The 23,238-nt window shown below is 40.5% G+C and overlaps 1 protein-coding gene across 17 annotated transcripts in view; it reads left to right on the top strand.

The window, feature by feature from the left end:
- The window catches only part of TBC1D5 (TBC1 domain family member 5), a 539,941-nt gene that overhangs the window by 478,409 nt on the left and 38,294 nt on the right, over positions 1-23,238 (top strand). For 16 of the 17 annotated variants that reach the window (XM_045503738.1, XM_045503736.1, XM_045503731.1 and 13 more), the window contains one exon: positions 3,550-3,713. In XM_045503738.1, the coding sequence (XP_045359694.1) occupies positions 3,550-3,713 (164 nt within the window). Of the gene's footprint in view, positions 1-3,549; positions 3,714-16,197; positions 16,324-23,238 lie in introns of those variants that run through there. The other variant, XM_045503740.1, reaches the window with a different exon arrangement.

Raw genomic sequence — 23,238 nt, 5'->3', positions numbered from 1 at the left:
CTGTGTCTAGCTCCTCCAGCTGGTCTCAGGTTCTTGCCTGTCCATTTAGGAATATACCCCAGCCCCTGTTCCTATTTTCCATTGAGTTGGATGAGAGAAAAATCACAAAAATATTATTCATGGGACATAGTAGGAGCTTAATAAATACTTTCTCCCCTTTCCCCTTTCTTCCTTCCCAGCCATTCTGTAGTCAGGGCTCCTTGTGATGCCTTTGAAGCTCATTCAGGCAGCCTGGGCTCTTGACAAATAACCTCCACTGATAGGTAGCACATGGGACACAAAACTTTTATTGAATGTTTCAGAGAGGAAAAGAGAATGAAGGACAGATTTAATATGCCTGGACACAGCCACAGCTAGTCCAGATAACACCTTAGTGCCCTTTAGAAAAAGCTACCCTTTCCGTGCACATGCAGCTCACACCAGGGCACCCATCTTAGCAAGCAGAACAGTAGAGCGGGGCCTGGATTCCCGCTGTCCCACTAGGCAGTCTCAGGTGTGGCGGATGTGGCAGTCCTCGGCTCAGCTAGTTCGCCAAAGTCTGTGGGAGGTGCCGCTAAAGTGAGACCAGTCCTAAGGGGAGAGGACGAGCAAATCTGCAGCCCACAGTAACTGCATATGAAACTACCTGCTTTAGATTTGGAAGTCACCACTCTGCTAGTAATGCTTTATGTCTGCTGAATACTTAGCATATCGCCTGGTATCCTAAGCCACCCTGAGCCTTTTATACCCATTACCCACTTGGGCTACAAAGCATGTATGAAGTAGGTGTCTCACTTATAGATGAGAATCATGGCTAATGGAGGGGCAGTGAATTGTCGACTCAGCTAGATACCCGCTAGATACCCGCTGGACTTAGACTCCAGCTTAGGCGTGTCAGACCCAGCAGGTACTGGTTTGAGGAATTCTGCCTTGTAAACATCTCTCAAATGTACCACCACAGCCTTAGGTTCAGCCCTCGTAATCTCATGTGTGGGCAGACGCAGGAGATGCCTTATTCAGCCAAGCTCCTCTAATCCTCATGCTACTTTCTTCCTTAAAATCTTCAGTAACTCTCATCATCTCCTGACAAGGTAAGGGCCAGACCCTTCAGCATGAGAACAAAATGCTCTTTCTGATCTACCTGGCCCTGTTTAGATCCTCACCTTCCCTCGCTCCTCCGTCCCCACTATGGCTGGATGACCAAGAGGGAAAATAAGCTCACATGTAGGGTGCCAGCAGCTTTTAGGAAGAACTTCCTTGATTCTCTCCTTTTCCCAGAAAACCATTGAAATCGTCATCAAGTGAAAAGAAGCACTCTGTTGGACTAGTCTTATTTTCCACTGGTATTGGTGTCATTTTCAGTTACATATAGATGGCAGGAAGCTCCAGAGGATTCAGGCAAGCTCTGATTGAGCTAGACGTCCCCAGTAGCATTTACCAGTTGCCTTCACAAATACCGTGTTCTCTGCTAAAAACGACCCACCCCGAGCCACTGAGGCCACTGCCGCCACCACCGCCGCCACCCTCTTTTCAGGTGTGAAGACGGAGCACACACTTCTGATTGCCTGAGACAGGCTCAGTTGCTCTCTCTTTTGTGCTTCCAGAGTACTGTTGTTTACACTTCTGTGTTTGCTTTTCTCACCTAGGATTGTAGGTTAGTTAGTGTACATGGAGGTGTGTATTTCCCTGGTACTGCTATTGGAGCTCTCTGAGAGCTCCTGTTGTGGTCATCCCTCATCCTTAGTGCTGGACAGAGTTTCTGCAGACATTCCGTCCGATCCATCCGCACAGGGCTTGTTCCCCGGTGTTTGGTTATGAATGAAGAATATGTGCATGCCTGAGGTGGCCTAAGAATTTGGTCTTTATTTGGCATATTTAAAAAGGCCTACAATCTAAAACAATTCTAAGTAACTGTCGTGAGTCAGAATTTCTGAGAAATAAACTATGAGACAAAGATTTATGGGTAGGAAGCTTTAGGCGGGGCCGGAGGGAGGGGGGTGCTGTCAAGATCAGTATCTGGGGAGCAAAAGGAGCAGCAGTGAGCTGAGGAGGAGTGGAAATGGCTTTGCAGTCGTGGCTGGAACCTCTGGGACCCTCTGGGACCGGGCTGGCCCTTCAGAATAGTCTGCCTTGAGGCAAGAGGGCCAGCCTTTATCCTCTATCACCCCACCCAGTCCCTAGATTGGAGCTAATCCCAGGGGAGGGTACATGACCTTAGAGCAGCTGTCTTCAGCCAAGGGCCACTTCCAGAGAAGAACTCAGGGCCACTTCCAGAGAAGAACTCGTAAGAACCCTCATCAGTCAGCACTCCCTGTGGCAGGGGAATAGTGCCTTGGTCCCACAGGGGGCTTGGGCGGGGTACCACAGCAGTATACTTAAGAATGTGCCTCTAAGAATAGGCTTTAAGTTTCAATGCAGCAGAAGAAATTGTTAACGTTGTTCCTATCAGTTAAAAACTTGAAAAGGTTTATAGAGGGCTTCAGAACCGCTGTGCAGCTTACGGGCTAGAAGCCCGTTGAGAATCCTGGCAACTTGCCTCGGGAGCTGTCCAGGTGAGGCCTGGGTGATGGAATGGCTCATCCATTTGCCCGGTGTGCCAGCCCAGTGTTGTCATGTTCTGTGTGTGCAGGGCATGAGGAGGACAGAGAAGTGTAATAGTCCTTTCTTCTATCTCAAGGCAAGACTACTTCTGGTGCCTAGGCTTTTCCTTCAGATCTCCAGATGAAGTGCTCCATCCTTTGGGAACATGTTCTAGTGACTCCATTTTCTTAAGGTCTAAATGTTTACGTTCCCAAAGGGGATGAAAATGTTAGTAAGCCAGTTTCTGTAATTAAGGGGAAATCGTGCAGGGATTTTCTGTGAGATATAGGCCAGTTAGTACTTTATCCATACTATCACTAACTTGGAATTCGATAATTCAGAGATACATTCTAAGAGGAGTTGACCTTAGGGTTATCTCTGAGAAAGTCATTTGCCAAGCAGAGTGATAGCTGCTGGGGATCACAGGTGTCCCCACTGTAGTGTAAGGAAAGGTCTAGAAAGAGGCCCTGTGAGCCAGCACCTTATCCCATTTTTCAGATGCTTCTACCGTAGGCGGGGGCTGGCCACGTATGTGTTCTGCAATTAGTGAAGAGGAAAGAGGCTCTTTTGAAAAACTGCTGAAGGATTTATATTTTTTAATATTAATATAATACGTAATATAATCGTTTCTGGTGTCTGTCACTAAGGGTGATTCCTTTAATGAGGGAAAATCTAATTATCCAACCTGTCATTTCTCAAAATGAGATCTTTTTGCTGGGTTTTTTTTTTTTTTTTTTGGTGTGTGCAACACTTAGACAATTATAGCATAAATTACATGTGGAAAAGTATGGAGGCACTTCATTGTTTTTTTACAAATTGGCAGCTTTTTTGCTACATAAAATGAGTGCATTTTAACAACTCCTCGGTGTCCTTATGTTGACAGTGCGAACAAAGATGTACAATAATTGATCCTTTGTTAAAGGCAGTGAATAAAGTAGCTTTAATGAAAAAGTCTAGTGATTCATTATCGCCTCTTAATTTTTCTTACAGGACAGAGTTCTAAAACCATCAGCTCATCCCCGAGCACTGAAAGTTTGCCTGGAGGAAGGGAATTCACTGGCTCCCCACCTTCATCTGCTACTAAAAAGGACTCCTTTTTTAGCAACATCTCCCGTTCCCGTTCACACAGCAAAACTATGGGCAGAAAAGAATCTGTAAGTATTTAAAGACAGTTTTTCTTTTATCCTTCATTTTCCTGTAGAGTGCTGCATTTATTAAAACTTGTTTAGGGCTGAGTTCTAAAAAGCTCTTCACATGACTACAAACTAAAATTAATACTTTCATCAAATTATTTTAATTTTATGATTATCACTTAGTAATATTTTAAGGCCATGGCCTGCATTCCACTAGGAGAAAAAAAGTAGCATCAGTTTAAAATAAGTGGAATCCCAAATCTGCCCTTTCTTCCTCTGCAAATGCTTTTTTGTCAAAGCCTAGGTTTTTTTTTTTCTAGAACGTATCAAATAGCATTATACCAAAAAATAGATGAAGACACTTATAAAACAAACCAAGATGGATTTTTTTCAGTTTTATTTCTTGAGAAGTAAAATTAATTATTTTACCTCTTATTTTGAAAAGTTATACAAATTACATTTAAATGATGGGATATTGATAGCTGCTCTCGAAGGTCCTTTGTATACGTTGTTCAGGACATATCTAAAGCATATCAACCACTTTAAAAATCTGGTTGTGTCTGAAAAGATTTTTTTTAATTTTTTTTTTTTTACATTCAATTTTGAGAGACAGAGACAGAGACAGAGCACAAGCGGGGGAGGGGCAGAGAGAGAGAGGGAGACACAGAATCCGAAGCAGGTTCCAGGCTCCAAGCCGTCAGCACAGAACCCGACACGGGGCTCGAACCCACAAACCGTGATATCATCTCCTGAGCCGAAGTCGGACGCTTAATCGACTGAGCCACCCAGGCTCCCCTCGTTGTGTCTGAAAAATTTTTTCAGCCAACTTCACAAAAAAATAAAACATTTAGCCACATCTTAGAAGTAGTTCGACACTTAATATTCTACTATGAAGAATCCATCTGCCTACTGGAGCAGGAGGCATGTGTAAGATCTTACAGACAAGGATCTAGCTGTTAATGAAAGAGCTTTAAATTAGAAGAAAAATAAAACAACAAAACTTTAAAACCCTTGAGGGATAATTATGATACATAGACTAGATAACAGTATGATGTCTGTCTGGACGGCTGTGTATGACTTTAGGCAAGACACTCAAATCCCTGGTACTTCAGCCACCTCATCTGCAGATCAAACAACACACCTTGCTCCCCACAGAGAGGAGTTCACTGCTCAGTCTCTTGGGGTCCCTTCACCGCGTAAGAACTGCAATTCTCCAACTGGTAGAAGAACAGAGTGCAACTCTCACTGAAAGATGGCAGCTGTAATGCAAGCAGTTGGCTCTGCTCTCTCCTGGCCTCACTCCAAGGACAGTTAGGGCCGGTAAAAGTAAACCCTCAAGGAAGAAGAAATCAAGAGAAAAGGTAACAGCAACAAACACTTGGTACTTGTGAAGCAGATGTTAAGTGGTAACTAACTTAGCAGCCTAAGAAAGCTGACCACTAAGTCAGCAGTAGGTAAAAGCCAAGAAGCAACTCGACTTACATTGTAAAGTCCTCTGGAAGCTTAGGAACTAGAAATGGAGTCAAGTTGGGACTTGCTCTTCCAGAAACAGAGGGATGGATGAAATAGGTGATAGGGGTTAAAGAGTACACTTGTGACGAGCACCGGGTGATGTATGGAATTGTTGAATCACTGTATTGTATACCTGAAACCAATGTAACACTGTATGTTAACTATACTAGAATTAAAAGGAAAAAAAAGCCGCCGTTGCCGCCGCCGTCTTCTTCTTCTTGTTCTCCTCCTCCTCCTCCTCCTCCTCCTCCTCCTCCTTCTCTTCCTCCTCCTCCTCCTCCTCCTCCTCCTCCTCCTCCTCCTCCTTTTTCTTTTCCTCCTCCTCCTCCGGTGAGCAGGCAGAGAGAGAGAGAGAGAGAGAGAGAATCTTAAAAAGTCTCCACACTCAGCACGGAGCCTATCATAGGGCTCAACCTCCCAGGGCTCGGCCTTGGACTCCGAGCTCATGACCTGAGCCACAACAGGAGTCAGATCCTTAACTGACTGAGCCACCCAGGTGCCCCCAAATTATAAATTTTTAAAAACACACAAATTACTGACTTTAGGTTCTCCAGGTAAACAACCAGTTCACTTTACAGTGAACCCAACCTCCACAGCCCTGCCCAAACACAGAGCTTTCTTTTAGCTTTTGGTTCACACTGTACATGAGCATGACAGCCAGCGATCACTAGATACTTGAGAGCATGTGACAGTTAAAGACAGGCAAAAACAAATAGAAGAAAGCAACTGGGAGAAAAGTGTTTATTCAGGAGAAGAATGCTTCAGGAAAAAAAAAGAAGGAAAGAAAATATTCAGAGGATAACAACAAAAGCTATTAGAAATCAAAATATGATATCTGAAATGTAAGGCTCAGTAGAAGAGTTGGAACTGATAAAATTGAGGAAATCTCCCAAGAAAATGGAGTACAAGACAGAAATGGAAAGAGATAAAAGAAGAAATGTTAGAGAACCAACCTCAGAAGTTCAAAATCTGAAAAATAGAAGTTCCAGACAACAGAGAAAATGAAGGAGATCATAAAAAAATACAGTTAATTGAATGTTCCACTAATGAAAGACCAGAGTTTTCAGATCAAAAAAATCCATAGACTCATATGAGGACTTTAAGAGACAAAACAGATGAACATAAGGGAAGGGAAACAAAAATAATATAAAAACAGGGAGGAGTACAAAACAGAAGAGACTCATAAATGGAGAACAAAACTGAGGATTACCGGAAGGGTTGTGGGAGGGGGATGGGCTAAAGGGGTAAGGGGCACGAAGGAATCTACTCCTGAAATCATTGTTGCACTATATGCTAATTTGGATGTAAATTTTAATAAATAAAAAATAAAACAAGTTAATAAAAAAAAATCCATAGAAAGTCCCACACAAGTAAAAAGAAACCCACAGCCAGACATATCACTGAAGAAGTTCAGAACTCTGAGAGCAAAGAACTCTGAGAACAAAGAGATATCCTCCAAACTTGGAGAGTTGAGGGAAAAGAAAGATTTCCAACAAAGGATCAGGAATTAGAATAACTACAAATTGCTCACAGCAACACCAGCAAGGCCATGGAGGAATACCTTTAAAGTTCTGAGAGAAAATTACTTCCAGCCTAGATCCAATACCTAGCCAAACTAATTAAACGTGAGATTAGAATTAAGCTACTTCCACATATTCAAGATTCAAAAACTGTATCCTCATGCACCCATTCGCAGAATCCACTGGGGGATGTGCTTACAGAAATGAGGACATACACTGAGAACAAGGAAACAGAGTCTCCAGAGCAAGACAAAAAGATTCCTCAGAATGATAATATTAGGAGATCCCAAGATTACATATAGCACGGCTAGTTAGCAGGTTGAGAGAACAGCAGCTAACCCAGGTTGGGGCAAGTCAGAAGGTTCAGAAAGTTTTCTCCAAAAAGATGATATATTTGGGAAACAGCTAATGTATTTGAACAAATTAAAAGATTTAAACTAGGGGTGAATTGGGGTTTGACTTAGTAACTTTACAAAAACAAAGCCATTAAAACACAGGACAGTGGTGCCTGGTGGCTCAGTCAGTTGACTGACTTGGGCTCAGGTCATGATTTCATGGTTCATGAGTTCGAACCCCGTATCAGGCTCACGGCTGGTCAGTTCAGAGCCTGCTTCGGATCATCCGTCCCCCTTTCTCTCTGCCCCTGTCCCACTCCCGCTCTCGCTCCCTCTCTCTCTCAAACATTCATGAATATTAAAAACACACACATGGGACAAATTGTAACTCCAAAGGAAAACAGAGTGTCAGAAAAAGGAAGAAAGGTTACGATAAACCTTGTAACTGAGCCATGACTAAAATTTACGTAGACGTGAAAATGAAAGCCTATTGACTACAGAGCTCATCAAAATCATGATAAAATTGGTTAGTAGACCTAAACAAATCATTTTCTTCCTTAGTGGAAAATACTGTCCAGAAAAATCAAGAGACGGCAATATAAACTAGAGATACCGAGATAAAAAAAAATGGGTAAAAGAATTGAAAGTGGTTCCTTCTGGAGCAGGAAGTGGAGGGTGGGGCTGTGTGAACTGTTTTTCATAACAGGCCTTCTCGAACCATTTGACTTTTCAAGGTGTTACATATATAACTTAGATTAAAAATAATAACTAAGAATCACAACAAAAACAGAATGTATTGGCATCATAAATTAGAAGAGATATCCGCCTGTACAGAGAACATGTCTATGAAGAAGCGGAATAAGGAATAACAAATGAAAAAGGCATATGGAGACACGTTCCATTTGCACTCTGTCACAGTTTGGTGGCATATGGATTAGTCGACAACACCAATTAATTACTTTTCTTTATGGTGATAACTGTAACTTAAAACTGAGACGTCAGACAAAAATAGAACTGGAGTAAGTCTCACTCTTTACATAGACCTGTTATGAACCAAAAGCAGAATGTAAAATTATTATTCAAAATTCAATATATTTTCTAACTTGTGGGAAGTAAGTAGGCAGGAATTTTCAAGAGAAAGCCCCTGATTTTTCAAGTAATAGATTATCTTATTATTTTATGAAATAATGTAGTCCGTGTTCTTTGCCAGGTCACACTATCTGCCCCCCCCCCCTTCTAAGGTGCTTGATAGGATCGCACCTCCTTGTCAGAGCCATGTGACTGGTTCTATCCTGGGAGTTGTAAATGAAAATGACCTGTGCGTATTGCCACTACTGGATCTTCCTCAGCCCTCTCCTTTGCCCTGCCAAGCCTTGGGAGACATGAAGTATGAGTGAGAAATAACTTTTGCTGATTTATGCTGAGACTGTTGCTTATCATAGCCTAACTGTACACAGGTGGAAAATGCTCAGGCCCATAGCTAGGACTCGTCCTCCCACGGGAGCCACGTACCGCCTTTGCCACTGGTGGCACCAGAGCTTATGACTGGACACCTGTCATCCCTTGAGCCTATATTGCTTTCATTTTCAGCCCGGCTTGGGATAATATAGGGACATTCCGTGTCTTCAGAAAAGTTGAAGATTGCTTTTCGTTAACATCGTCAGCATCAGTTTCTCACATAAGCAAGTAGCCAGAAATGGAAACAAAGATATGTCTTGCTTTGGCTCCCCAGTGCCTTAAACTATATGTACCTTGCAGATTTCAAGAGTCCGTTGATGTTTTAAAGTGGCCCAGGATCAAGAAATTGTTGATGTCACTTAACAAAAGGTTAAAATGGCAGTTGAAAACAGACATTAAAACAAAATAATCTAGTAGGAGCTATCAACCTAAGTGTGGCGAAAGCTGCTTATAATGGTTCTAACGTAATTGAGAGATGATCTTCAAAATCAGTATGTGTGATTTATTTTGGATAAGCATCATATATTAGGTCATAGAACTTATGTCTTCTCAGTATTGTCTTTTTATATATCATATAAAGCCTTTCTGTAATCCACAGGCTGGCTCTCTTCTTTAGATGAAGATGTATCACACTTATTACTGTTAATGCCCCTGATTTGGCCATATCATAGAATACAGAACTCAGCTAAATCTTTAAAGAGGTAACAAATTAAGCTTTATGTCGTATATTTTTGACAGATGTCATTATACTTCCTCTCCGAAATGTGAGCAAACTAGTAGGAAGTTTTAAATATTTACCTTTGCTTCATTATCAGTAGTAGTGTTGTTTCGAGAATTAGTATTTGTTCATGAACCATCTTCCCTCTGCTTTGTTTCCCAAAAGAGCCTTTAGGGCCCACCTAATTCAAACCATGGTTTCCAGCAAGCTCTCATTTTTTAGTCTTGAAAACAGAACTGAAAATTTTGATACTTTTAATTTTCCGTGATAATGTAAATGACATCCAATACTTAGTTTTCTAGAAATCTATTTTAGTTGGGTCATTCATCTGACTGTTAAGTAATTTTTTTTTACTTGTTTTAGCACTGTTAGTCATGTTCCACAATTGTTGCCAAATCATTTTCCAAGAATATCTTTGCTAACATTCAAGAATAGGGAAAATACTGAACATAAGAAAAACTCTAAAATGGATTTGTAACTTCTAATGCTTAAGCACATCAGCCAAGTAAAACATTTTTTTTAAAGTTCCTGATGAACTGCAAGACATTCTGCTATGCTTTTTGATAATTACATACATACCAGTCTCCAAAGATCTAAAGTTATCATCCATGGTTCAGAATCCTCTCTAAACTACAGGAAATCAAAATTGTCTGAGCTAGAAATCCCTGCGTAAAACAGGATTGTGTAACAAAGTATGCACCACCTGCGAGCTCCCGGCACTGCTGAGGGTGCTCATCCCGTGCACCCCTGCATGGACTCCTCATTGCCCTTTGGTAGTGTGAACATATGCCATGGTCATACTAATATAATTATTTTTGTAATATTCATTGATCTATTCTTTATGATAAAAGAATAACACGAAGTGTCAGATGAACGAAAACTAATTTGAAAGTAGACTCATGTTTACTTCTGGAAGTATACACAACCTGAACATTACCTAATCTACCTCAGGTTATGTTCTAGGAATGGAAAGCTAAGACGTATCTGTATAAAAAATGTCAGAGAGTAGTAGTCTCAGCGAGGGTGCTTAGGGTAAAATTGGGGCAGAGGGGAACACATTAAAAGTTAAGTAATAATTAAACTAAATAAGAATTTAACTTATCAATATGAGAGACGTTATATGGTTTAATATCAAATAAGCAGTAAAGATCATAAATAATATGGATTCAGAAGATAGGCCGTCATGGGGTTTTTTGTTGTTGTTGTTGTTGTTGTTGTTGTTGTTGTTGTTGTTGTTGTTTTGATCCAGACAGGCTTCACGTGAGAGATCAGACTTGAACCACAAACATATTTCTTCTTCTATTAAATGCAACCATTGTTTTCTCTTATGAAAATCCAACAACTTCCTAGGACCAGATAGTGGTTGTGGAGATTGAGTAGGCAGTCAACAATGCCTGCTGTGGGTGTTTTCTTCTCCCCCACAGCCTCTGGCAGAATGTAAAATGGTTGGGATTATATCAATTTGCTTGTAAAAATGAAAGAAATCATTATCTCAAATGAGGAAATTTGTTGCTTATTATTTCAAATAACAAGAGTCCCGAGATAGGCAGGTCTAGAATTGGATACTTCAGCTGTTCATTGACATCACCAACTTTCATTTTACCGTCCTCAGTGAGGCTTTGTCCTCACGTCACGCCCATCATGTTCTCAAGAGGGCTGTCATAAGCCTAGTATATATCCTGCCATGCCCCCTGCCCCTAGCACACACAACATCTTCTAGAAAAGTCTACTTGGAAGCTCCCCAGCAGGCTTTCCTCCCAACTCAATGGTTGGCCAGACTGAAATCCCATGCCTACTCCTAAACCAGTCTCTGGTACGGGGAAGCTTTAGAGAAGTCCATGACGATGTGGAAAGGTGGTAGAAGGATAAAACAGTTACATGGACAAATAATCCCTAAAGTATTTTCTCTGATCCTTCCCTGAAGCATTTGCCCTTGAGGAGAGCCAGTTCCGTTGTGTCAGTGATGTTTCATTGGTGGGTTTTTAGGCAGCTTGAGTTAGATTGGTAGTTAGAAGAGAGAAACTGAGCAGTAGCATTCCCAGGAGGCCAGAATTTTCCTAGTTATCAGATTTTCTCTTCAGCCAGTGATGTATACTTCCTAAGAACATGTATTATGTGGGAAGTATTGATTGTAACAGATTTCTTTGTTGGCTTTCTGGGTAGAATTGAAAGCTGGCATCTAGAGTATGTCTAATTATAGAATTGTTTCAATTAATAAATATACATTTGTAATCTCTCATTGTTTAATCAATAATACTAATGATAACTGGATTAAAATACAGTCCCATTTAAAATACATTCCCATTTAATAATAGTCTATTGAAATGAATACATGCAAAATGAATTTAGGCATCAGCAGTTTTTCTAGCTTCTGAGGAATTGTAATCTAAGGCCAAAATGAGCTCAGATATTTGAAGCACGCCATTTAGTTACTCATTAGGTGTTATATGAACCTTGTTCACAATCTTTCTGCAGTGCACCAGCTCAAGGTCAGGGAAAGCGGACCATATATCTTTGCGGGAGCATTCCTTCCTCCTGCGTCCATCTTTTTGCCTTACCCCAAACACCTAATTCCATTTCCAAGAAATGTGAGCATCAAAGGGAGCATCATAAAAGAGCTCTCTGTGGTCAACAGCTTATAGGGTGAGCATTTTAATTTAGCTTAGTAAACAGGTTTTATAACCAGCTTTTAGTATCTTTATGCTTCAGTACATTTATTTTTAACCAAAATGTCGGAGGAGCCTATGAAAGCCGAACCACAGGAAGCAGAGTGCTGAACCTTGACTGTAATGCCCTTTTTAGGACAGTGAGATGGTGCCCTTTGGGAACGAATGAAACACTTGTTCCCCTCATGCTGGGCCTTCTTCTCCATCATTTGACTTCATCTCCATCATCTCCATAAAATGCAGAGGCGCCGGGCTGTACTGGTGCTGAACACTGCCCAGGAGGCATAGACAATACGTGGGGAAGAGCTCAAGTGAAGCGGTTAGAAATAGTGAGAATCCCTGGCCAGAAACCTGTCAGTTTGAATCGTGCTAAATTAAATGTGTCATTAATAACATTTGCTTCCTTCCAGTGACCTTTCTTGACACTTGTCATTTATTTGATCTTTCAATGCCACATTGCCTTGGGGACAGTAATTTTTGTCCTAAAGCACACATGTGCATGGCAGGAAAGATGAGGGCTTTGAATTATCCGTGCAGATGGTCACCTGAGGCCAGAGGCCAAACTGTGGGGACGGTGAGGTTGGACTCCTCTTTCCCCCTCAGTGGCTGAAACCCTCTCACCTACGTGGCATCTTCCTGCTTTTAAATCTCCTGCCCCTAGCATCTCATCATTTATTCTTTTTAACCCCTGTGTTAACTTTTCCAGAAAGCTGTATGTTTAACTGAATGAGCTTTAATTCCAGAAAGAATGACTTTGCTCCTGTCATAGGAATTCTAGGCCTACTGAACAAAGCGGGAGAGCTGGGTCAGGCGGGCAGCTTTCCCCTTGCCTTGAAACCTTAAGGCTCAAGAACACCTTTTAGATTTTCCCTCATGCTAGCGCTGCTGGGTCGGTCAGCAGCTTCGGCACCTTTACTTCAGCTTTCTCTCTTTCCCTGAACCCTGATTTTTTTCCCCTCCCAGTTTTCTGCACCCAGATGCCCGGGTGTCAGGAATTCATACATGTGGAAGTATTCCAGGTGGTAAGCTCCAGGAACCTCACGCCTGAAGCCTGGAGAAAAGGGTGGGTTACAGAGCATTCAGTAGTGCAGTTTGTGCATTGCTCGCAAGAGCCCCACTGCAGGGGCAAGTGGGCGCAAAAACCCAGCCTGTGCTCTGTTCACCAAGAAGCGTGCCCAAGTCTGGGGGCTGTGTTTGCCTGGAAAGGCAGTGTGTTTCTCTCTACAAAAGTGATGTCCATTCCCCAAGGCCTGCACCCAAAGGAAGTGAGTTTTCCTAATTAAAGTAAAAGCATGTGTTAGGTTAGTAAAGGCCCCAAGAGGAAACTGTAAGTGTTGGAAAAATTCAGGACCTTTCTGTTTCATGGCAATAAAGATAAAATTGAAAAGCATGGATGGTACCAGAAAAACATGTTGGCATCAATATGAAGAACTAATAAGATGAGAAAAGAAAAACAAAAATAAAATTCTCTTGGGGCACCTCGGTGGCTCAGTCGATTAAGCGTCCGACTTCAGCTTAGGTCATGATCTTGCAGTTATAGGAGTTTGAGCCCCGCATCGGGCTCTGTGCTAACAGCTCAGAGCCCGGAGGCTGCTTCAGATTCTGTGTCTCCTTCTCTGTCTGCCCCTCCCTCACTCACACTCTGTCTCTCTTTCTCTCTCTCAAAAATAAATATTAAAAAAAAAAAGTTTTTTAATTCTCTTGACTGTAAAAATACTAAGTATAATCATTTACACAGAGAGTTCCCCATCCATGCTTTATTAAGCCTCTTAATAAGCATGTCTGTCATTACAAATGATGTGATTAACTTTGTTGTAAATTATATTTGGTTCGACTGGTAAACTTGACTCACATAATCTTAACCTTGGTCTGGGGTGTTTCGCTGCTTGTGAAGTACGTTTGGTCACAACCAACTTTTTCAAATAGGTGAAAAAAACAATAACCAACAGCCTTCTCAGCACTGACATGATATTGTGGCCAAAGTATGGAAAATGTCTTGAAAAGATAATCAAATTCCCAAACATCCTTTTTATTTAAGATGATGGCAAAGCCCTCCCTCCCTTCCCTCAGAATTGTCACCAACTTAGCACAGTTCTGTCTATAGCCTTATTTCCTGTCAGAACATATTCTCCAAAGTTACTTAAGTCAGTACATGGAAACTTTAACAGCAGTAACTGAAAGTACGATGATTTTAATAAGCCATGCACAAATTAGCTTTACCCTAAAAAGTTACGGGCTACCTTTGAAAACAAGAGAGAAGAAAATAAAAGTGTTTCAACTGGAAAAACAGTGACAAAAGGGGCCACTTCCCCCACCGTTTCTTCATACACCCCTCACTGCACTCTGATTCCTGGCTTTCTTGGTAGTATTTTCCAATTACTGTTTCACCTTTGATGTTCTTAGCATTCTCCTCTAAAGTTTCCTATCTTTCTTATTTTTGCCTCTTTGGCGAACGCCTAAAGATCGTCTCATCTCGTTAAATAAACCCATTCCCACCATACCTTGAAAGGGCCTTTCAAGACCCGCCTGTAGGATCAGTCACTTTCAGGTGATCACTCTGACCTCTTGATCATCAACACCTTTTTATTCTTGGACACCATCCCAAAGTTAGGACAGAATTGTAAACAGAATCATGAAAGTTTGCGACATTTACCTGAAATCTGCCATGTGCCCCCTCAGATATATCAAGAGTTCCATTAACAAGAAAGTGTAACAAATTGGAAATCATGGCATTAACCTGCCCCACAGACGCATATACACCCACCACCACACAGTCCCAAAATTGAAGGAGGTCTCATGTGCAAAATAATGCTCCAAGTAATTTAGAATAAGCGGGGAGAAATGCTGCTTCTCAGTCTAGATTCTAGTCAGGCTTTTAGATTTGAAGCGTATTTGTATTCTCTACATAGCATCTCTTAGTCATTATGACACAAAGATACACACTTCATAAAATATCAAGAACAATACTTTTGAAAATGAAATTGAAGAAAACAAGAATGGAACCAGCAAGGGACCACTGTGTGAAAATGCTAACATTTGTAGCAATCCTAAATTCATCTCTAGACAACAAACTTTCATATCATCCAGTTGGACTGTGATAAAACTATTAATACCTATTTACTGCCCAGGATAAATGAGTGTTGGGTTTGTTGTTTTTTTTTTTTTTTTTTTTCTCAATGTCTGTAGTCACGGTCACCAACCCTCAATCTCAATTATGACTAAACTCCTTTTTTAGTATCCTTGATGATTATCTTCAGAATTAGGTGTGAAGGATGAGTAGTCACAAAGTCTTTTTTTTTTTTTTTTTGCTTCAAACAAATGAGTGGGCCTAAATTTTTTTGGCTTGGAATTGACATTTAAATTCCTGAGATCATCTAATGAGATTTAAAGACTGTTTAAATGTTGGGCCTTGCGTTTCATTCCAAAGACAGTGTCCCATTATTCAGGATGTTTTAAGCTGAATAGAACAGAAATTCTGACTCAAACTGATTCAAATACAAAGGAAAGTTATTAGCTCGAATAAGTCCAAAGGACTCCTCATTCCTAGGTGCATATTAGAATCTCTTACAGAACTTTAAAAAATACCAGGAACAGCGGTAAGCAGTACTGAATGAGAATCTCTAAGGTGGGGCTTGGGCCATGGTAAATGATGAAAACTTCCCAGGTTATTTGTATGTTGGGGTTCAGAACCAGTGATTGAGAAGCTCATTAGTGTCTTCAAGGAACCAAGTTCTTGGGGCGCCTGGGTGGCTCCGTCGGTTAAGCGTCCGACTTCGGCTCAGGTCATGATCTCGCGGTTCGTGAGTTCGAGCCCCGCGTCGGGCTCTGTGCTGATGGCTCAGAGCCTGGAGCCTGTTTCAGATTCTGTGTCTCCCTCTCTCTCTGACCCTCCCCCGTTCATGCTCTGTCTCTCTCTGTCTCAAAAATAAATAAAGGTTAAAAAAATATATATATTTAAAAAAAAAGGAACCAAGTTCTCTCCACCCCCCTGCCCTGCTCAGAACAGACCCTTCTCCAGGTTAGAAGTGGGGCGCTTGGCACGAGACCTCCTGGGGCTCTGCACTGAGTCACCTTCCCCTTGAGAGGAGGGCCCTCTTGGGGAGGAGGACATGAGGAATGAACAGGGAGCACCAACCCTCCTCCCTGCAGAGTCAGAGTTTAGTTAGCCCTACGGAGTGCCACCATAATCTGTCAACTAAAGCTTTTACGATCGTAGAAAAATATAACCATTCTTTTGTCATGTCATATTTATCTTCAAATGAACAGTCATGTTCAGCACAGTCATTTCTGTTATAGGCAATTTATATGTTCCCCCAAATTACCATGCTGTGCAAAATCATGATTCAAAACTACCGGACTCCTGGGGAAATGGGATTGGGGAACAACATTCAAGAACTTTATCAATGATGCATAAAACAAGGTAGGAACCTAGCTAAAGTGGTAGCACGGTTTCATACATGTCAAGTGATTAACTAAATAAGTAAATGCCATAATAAATACAATCCTGAAGCTCGGTTGGGGAAGCGGACCTCAGAAAGCTTGCAGTTTTTGAGTTACCATGAAATTGCAGAAGAAAGACTATGTGGAATCTGATGAATTTGAGACATGGGTGAAGCCCATCACACACACTGAACCAAAGTAGCCGGCAGATTTGTGAGGTGTGCACATGTGTGCATTTTGTGTATTCCTGCCTGTCTGGGTTCGGCTACATGCAGCTTCTGCCTGCAGCCAGTGTTTGTGTGGATGTGTCTGTGCATAAGCAAACATGAAATTCACATTATGCTCAGTTCCCTACTCATCGGTCTCATTGAAACAGATTCACATTTTCAAAACAAACATTATCACAGAACTGATTTTACTCCGGGTTTGATGTGCAGCTTCTGAATGTCACAGGTTAGGGGAATGAGGATATAGAAAAATGACACTTTATTAATTTTTTGTTCTCAGCTCGGTAACTTAGCAATCTTACGTTAATTAGAAATTTTAGAGTAAGTCCATTTCATCAGAGTGGTCACATTCATCTCAAGTACTTGATAACACCAGCTTACTCCCAGTGAATGTCTTCCTCAGAGTCTGATTCCCCACCAGAATTCTGCAGGGGCTCCTTCTCCCAACGATAAATCCTGTGATTTTTAAGGCCCAGTCTACAGGGCCCTTGATGACCTCCCTCTGTTCACCTTGTCATCAGCCCTCCCTCCAGTTCCTCCTCAGCCCTTCAGGAATGCACAGCTACGTCCATTCCCTCAGGTGAACCCTACTGCCTCGTACGTCTGTGTTGTTTCGCTCTGCCGGTCTCTGCCGACCAAAATGATTTACGAGACCACGAAACTCCTAGAGTTCCTTCCAGTCTCAGCCCAAGTGCGTTGTGTCCCATAAAGCCTTCCTTCCACCCTCTGGAAGCTTTAAGCACTTTCAGGAGATAGCTATGGCCCGATTTAGGCTGCAGATTCCAGAGCCCCTCCCCAAACCTACAGAAGCGGTATGTTGAGGTAGAGGAGAAGGGCGTCCTAAGTTATCTGCAAATGCTTCCTTTGTTTTGACTGTCAGAGAACTACCAGTGTTCAGTTATAAGACTTTTTCTTGTCTCTATCACAGTATCCTCTGTGCCAGGTTTTGTGTCTGGCACTCAGTAAGTGTTTTTGAATGATTGAAAACTGTTAAGGGTTTTGTGTGCTGTGCAAGAATTCAGATGTATTAGGCTTTACTCTGGCCTTTCTTAGGGCCTGAAAAGTCACCTCATTTCCCAGTGATACTCACCAACCGCATAAAAAACCTAGTAGCAATTTGTTGATGTATAGCGAGAAATGAGATTTTTATAAATTAGTTAAGGGATAAATTACTGAAAGTGGGATAGGCATAAGAGTAAACCGGGTAACTTAGAGAATTATTTCCTTCTCTCATTTTTCATTTTCAGCATCTCAGCATTGGTAGTGTTTGTGTTAATCAAGCTTAAGCTGTTTCAACGCTTGGTATCATTTTACCAGTTGTAACAAAGTATTTCTTGAACATGCTTGATCCTTAACTTGGATATGCTGTAGGGTGCCATTTTTTGTTTGTCCCTAATGGGACATTATGGGTGTCAGCCCAGAGAACGGTGGTATGAGGGTGCACGTTTCATCCTTACACGGGTCAATTAGCTTTGCCATAAGAAAAACAACCTTGGCGAAGGCCCTTCTCTCTGGGTCAGCCATTGTTCAGATGCCTACTTTCTTGATGCCAGGAACAGCAAGCGAAAGCACGCAGACGGGTCTGCCCAGCCAGCAATAGTATGCGAAACTCAGCTGGAGGCCCCGGTGCTGGTGGCTGGTTTCATCAGTTGGTCTGCTCACGTGTAAGCAGAGAGGGAAAAACCCTTGTTAAATAAAGTAACATCTGTGCTAATTGGCATGGTAGAGGAGAGAGCTATTCTGGTTTACAAAAGATTGGTCAAGTTGCCTAATTATAAAAATACAACAAGAGATGATGTAGCCTAAAAATCGAAAAGATGGGGACATTTCTCCACAGACACCATAGAATTAGGCTGCCGAACACCACCCCTTCTAGGAGAGACCTTTTTTCCCCCAGTTACAATGTTCGAAAGATGAGCACTTGTCTTAATAACTCTGTTTAACATTTTTATACCTTTTGGGTTTTCACATTTAGGCCAGGAAGTTCCTAAGACATACCATGTCTGTAATTATTTATTTAAAGGAGCAGTTATAGGATTTTTGTAAATAATAAGTTTTGTAACTCTGCAAGTAAGATTTTATTCTTCCTCTGGTTATACCTGTGTGAGGTTGTCCTGGTTGGACATTTTATCTTCACTTTCAGTATGTTTATTTCAGGACTATAAAGTGTATTCCGTTTATTTTAGGATTTGCAGTAGGTGATCCTGTTTTCTGGCACCATTCTTATCTTTTCTGTTTATTTATTTTTTGTAGACAACTTCTAGAAAAGCACAGTTTAGATGAAAATAGCTCACAATGTTGAAATGGCAATAGGCATAAAAACACATTTCTAAAAGGCTAAACATATTTAATAAATATTACTTATTAGGATTATGATAAAAATATCTTCAGAAAATCCGGGATGAGTTTAAACACCATGGATTACAGATGTGGCCTGCTTTGTCATTCTTTTTATTGCATTCATATTGGAAAAGCATCTTTTTATTCCCTCAAACTTACACACAACCTCTGTTTATCAAAAGTTACAGAAGAGAGCATCCATAATCCAACAAAATTAACTTGTATTTGGTTTTACAATAAGTGCTTATGTTTACAGTAGAATAAATTGATACCTAATAGCCTAAGAATTAGCTCTAAATAGAATACTGAAGCCACTCTATACAGAACTGACTGAGGAGCACCTAGGTGGCTCAGTGGGTTAGGCGTCCGACTCTTAAGGTTGGCTGAGGTCATGATCTCAGGGTCATGAGACTGAGCCCCACGTTGGGCTCCATGCTGAGTATGGAGCCTGCCTAAGATTCTCTCACTCTCCCCCAATCTCTCACCCCCCCCCAATCTCTCTCTCTCTCTCAAATAAAAGATGAACAAAAATAAAAGAACTGACTGAGGGAAATTGGAAAGCTGTCTTGAAAACCTGTCTGCCACCCTGCCTCTCTGCTCACCACATGCCACTCCATGTTGAGAAGAGGTCTTTTGGACTGTTACCAAATATGCATCTAACCATGCTGCCATCTGTTAAAACTGCCTTAGAGCAGAGAAGTGGTAAAGCGTTTCACAGCCTTTCCAATCCCTAGGGGGACTGGACGCTGTATTCACAAGTAGGAGGGCATGAGATGGGTCCTCTACATCCTTGCCATTCAGAGTGTGGTCTGGGGACCAGCTCCGTAGCCATCCCCTGGGAGCTCGTTAGAAATGCTGAAGCTCAGGCCCCACCCCAGACCTACTAAATTAGACTGCATTTAACAGCATTCCCCAGATGATTTTTGTGCATAGTACAGACCGAGAAGAATCAGTCGAAGTAAGAATAATTGAGTACCAAATCAGAAATGAAATTTGCTATAGATAAATCCAGCTGCAAATGTATGCTAGTATGATGAACATGTTCTCCTTGTGGATGATGGTAAAGTGCTGGGCTGAAGGTTATAGAACATTTTCCATGTGTGTCCTCTATCCTAAGCGTTTTCCATGTATTAACTCCTTTAATCCTCTAAGACTCTGTGAGGTTGGTGCTATAATTATCTCTGATTTTACAGATGAGGGAGCTGAGGATAAAGAGAATGTGGTTAACTCCATGTACAAAAAAAGGGCTCTAGTCATGACAACAATGGGTCATTTCTGCCTTATCAGGTGGAGGCAAAAGAATAAAACAGGGTAAGAAACTAAGATTTTTTTTACCCCCTCAATAAAAATTATGAGAGGCACAGGAATAAAAGGAAATGTATTTCTCTTAATTTTGTGAGCCTTACATGTTCTATTTTAAGGTAACATTTATAATCTATGTCCCATATGTCCCACCCACAACAAGCACGTGATCTGAGTTAATCATTTTAACCTGTCAACACCTGACTTCAAAAAGATATTTGGCCTTTCACATGTAAACCAATGAAGTGAATGTGGATCTAATATGCAGTTGGTCAGCTCTTGGAATATGCTAAACGTCACACTGCAGTTGGGCAGAGGAAAGATTTTCATGGAAAAATAAAAGTTTCTCCCTATACTTCACCTGGTGGCCCTGTCTGCCGTCTCTCCTTGGGCTGCTGCGTCTCCCCTTGGGCTCATGCCTCACCTGGTTACTCTGATTTTAAGGCAAGCAATTTTTAATTTTATAAAGTATAAGGAAGCACTATTCTCTTTTTTACTGTGATAAAATAGACATAAAATTTACCACCTTAACCATTTTTAAGTGTATATAGTTCAGTGTATCAAATTCTTTCATATCGTTGTGCATTGATTCCATAAACTCTTTTTAGTAAAGCTGAAACTCAGTACCCATTAAACAGTAACCTTCCATTCACCCCTGCCCCTTGCAACCAGCATTCTACTTAATGTCGTCATGATTTTGACTCCAAGTACTTCACGTAAATGCAATCATACTGTACTTGCATTTCTGTGACTGGCTTATATCACTTAGTGTAATGTCCGCAGAGTTCATCTGTGTTGTCTATCAGACTTTCCTCCCTTTTTAAGGCTGAACGGTATTCCATTATGTGTCTGTACCACATTTTGGTTATCCGTCAGTCCGTGGACGCTTTCTTACTGCCACATTTTAGCTATTATGAGTAATGCTGCTGTGAACACAAGTGTAAAAATATCTCTTTGAGACTCTGCTTCCAATTATTTGGGGTATATACCCAGAATTGCTGGATTTTTCAGTAATTCTATTTTTAATTTTTGGGAGAACCCCCATACTTTTTTCACAACAGCTGTACTATTTTACATTCCCACCAACCGTGCAAGAGGGTTCCAATTATTCCACATCTTCCCCAACATTTGTTATTTACTGATATTTGGATAGTAGCCATCCTAATGGGTGTGAGATAATGTCTCATTTTAGTTTTGATTTGCATTTCCCTAATGATATTGTGCATCTTTTCATGTGTTTATGGGCCATTTGTATATCTTCTTTGGAGAAGTATCTATTCAAGTCCTTTGCCCATTTGTTATCCAGGTTGTTGTTTTGTTACTGAGTTTTAGGAGTTCTATCTATATTCTGGATTCCTTATCAGATATGTGATTTGCAAATTTTTTCCTTCATTCTTTGGATCGCCCTTTTACTGTATTGATTGTGTCTTTTAATGCACATTTTTAATTTTTTTCATGAAATCCAGTTTGTCTATTTGTTGTCTTGTTGCCTGTGCCTTTGGTGTCATAGCTAAGAAATCATTGCCAAATCCAATGTCCCATGTTTTCTTCTAAGAGTTTTACAGTTTTAGGTCTTACATTTAGATCTTTGATCCATTTTGAGTTGGTTTTTGTGCATTGTGTTAGATAAGGGCCCAACTTCATATTTTTGCAAATGGATGCTCAGTTTTCCCAGCACCATTTGTTGAAAATACTATCCTTTTCCCTATTTAATGGTCTTGACACCATTGCAGAAATTGACCATAAATGCAAGGGTTTATTTCAGAGTTTTCTTTTCTAATCCATTGGTTTATGTATCTGTCTTTATGCCAGTAACACACTGTTTTGATTACGGTAGCTTTAGAATAAATTTTGAAATCAGAAGTTCCTCCAGTCTTTCTCTTTTTTTTTTTTTTAAGTTTTTTAAGTTTTTATTTAAGTTCCAGTTAACATACAGCACAATTAGTTTCAGGTGTACAATAAGGTGATTAACCACTTCCACGTAACACCTAGTGTTCAGCTCAACAAGTACATTCCATAATCCCCATCACCTATTTCACTCAACCCCCTTCCCCTCTGGTAACCATCAGTTTGTTCTTTATAGTGAAGTCTGCTTCTTGGTTTGCCTCTCTCTTTTTTTCCCTCTGCCCATTTGTTCTGCTTCATAAATTACACATATGTGTGAAATGATATGGTATTTATCTTTGACTTATTTCTTCAAGATTGTTTTGGCTACTCAGGGTACCTTGAGATTCCATATGAATTTTAGAATGGGTTTTTGTATTTCTGGGGAAGAAATGTCATGGGATTGCATTGAATCCATAGATTGCTTGGATAGTATTGACATTTTAAGAATATTACATCTTCCATGAACATAGTCCATGAATATTGGATATGTTTACATTTATTTATGTCTTCTTTAATTTCTTTCAGCGGTGTCTACAAGCTTTCATTGTACAGGTTTTTCATTTCCTTGGTTAAGTCAATTCCTAAATATTTTATTGTTTTTGATGCTATTATGAATGGAATTGTTTCTGTAATTTTTTTCAAATTGTTCGTTGTTAGTGTGTAAACACTGCAAACTGATTTTCATGTGTTGACTTTGTATCTTCCTACTTTGCTGAATTCATTTATTAGTTTTAACACTTTTATGTGAATTGTGATTTTTTTTTGTGGAATATTTAGGGTTTTCTACACATAAGATCATATCATTTGCAAAAAGATAATTTTATTTCTTTTCCATTTTGAATGTTTTTTATGTCTCTTTCTGAACTTCACAATTGCTCTGGCTGGAACTTCCAGTATTTTATCACACAAAAGTTGTAAAAGTGACATCTGTGCTTTTTTTTGTCTCTGATACTAAAGGAAAAGCTTTCAGTTTTTCATCGAGTATGATAGTCTGTGTTTTTTCCATATATGGTTTTTGTTATGTTGAGGGAGTTTCCTTCTGATAGTTTTTTGTGTTTTACCATAATGTGTTGGATTTTCTTAAATACTTTTTCTGAGCAATTCAGATTATCATATTTTCCCCCCTCATTTTGTTAATGTA

This window comes from Leopardus geoffroyi, chromosome C2 (assembly GCF_018350155.1).
Source record: "Leopardus geoffroyi isolate Oge1 chromosome C2, O.geoffroyi_Oge1_pat1.0, whole genome shotgun sequence".
NCBI classification, from domain to species: Eukaryota; Metazoa; Chordata; class Mammalia; order Carnivora; family Felidae; genus Leopardus; species Leopardus geoffroyi.
The sequence above is the reverse complement of the archived record's forward strand: the minus strand, read 5'-3'. Positions and strand labels throughout refer to the sequence as shown.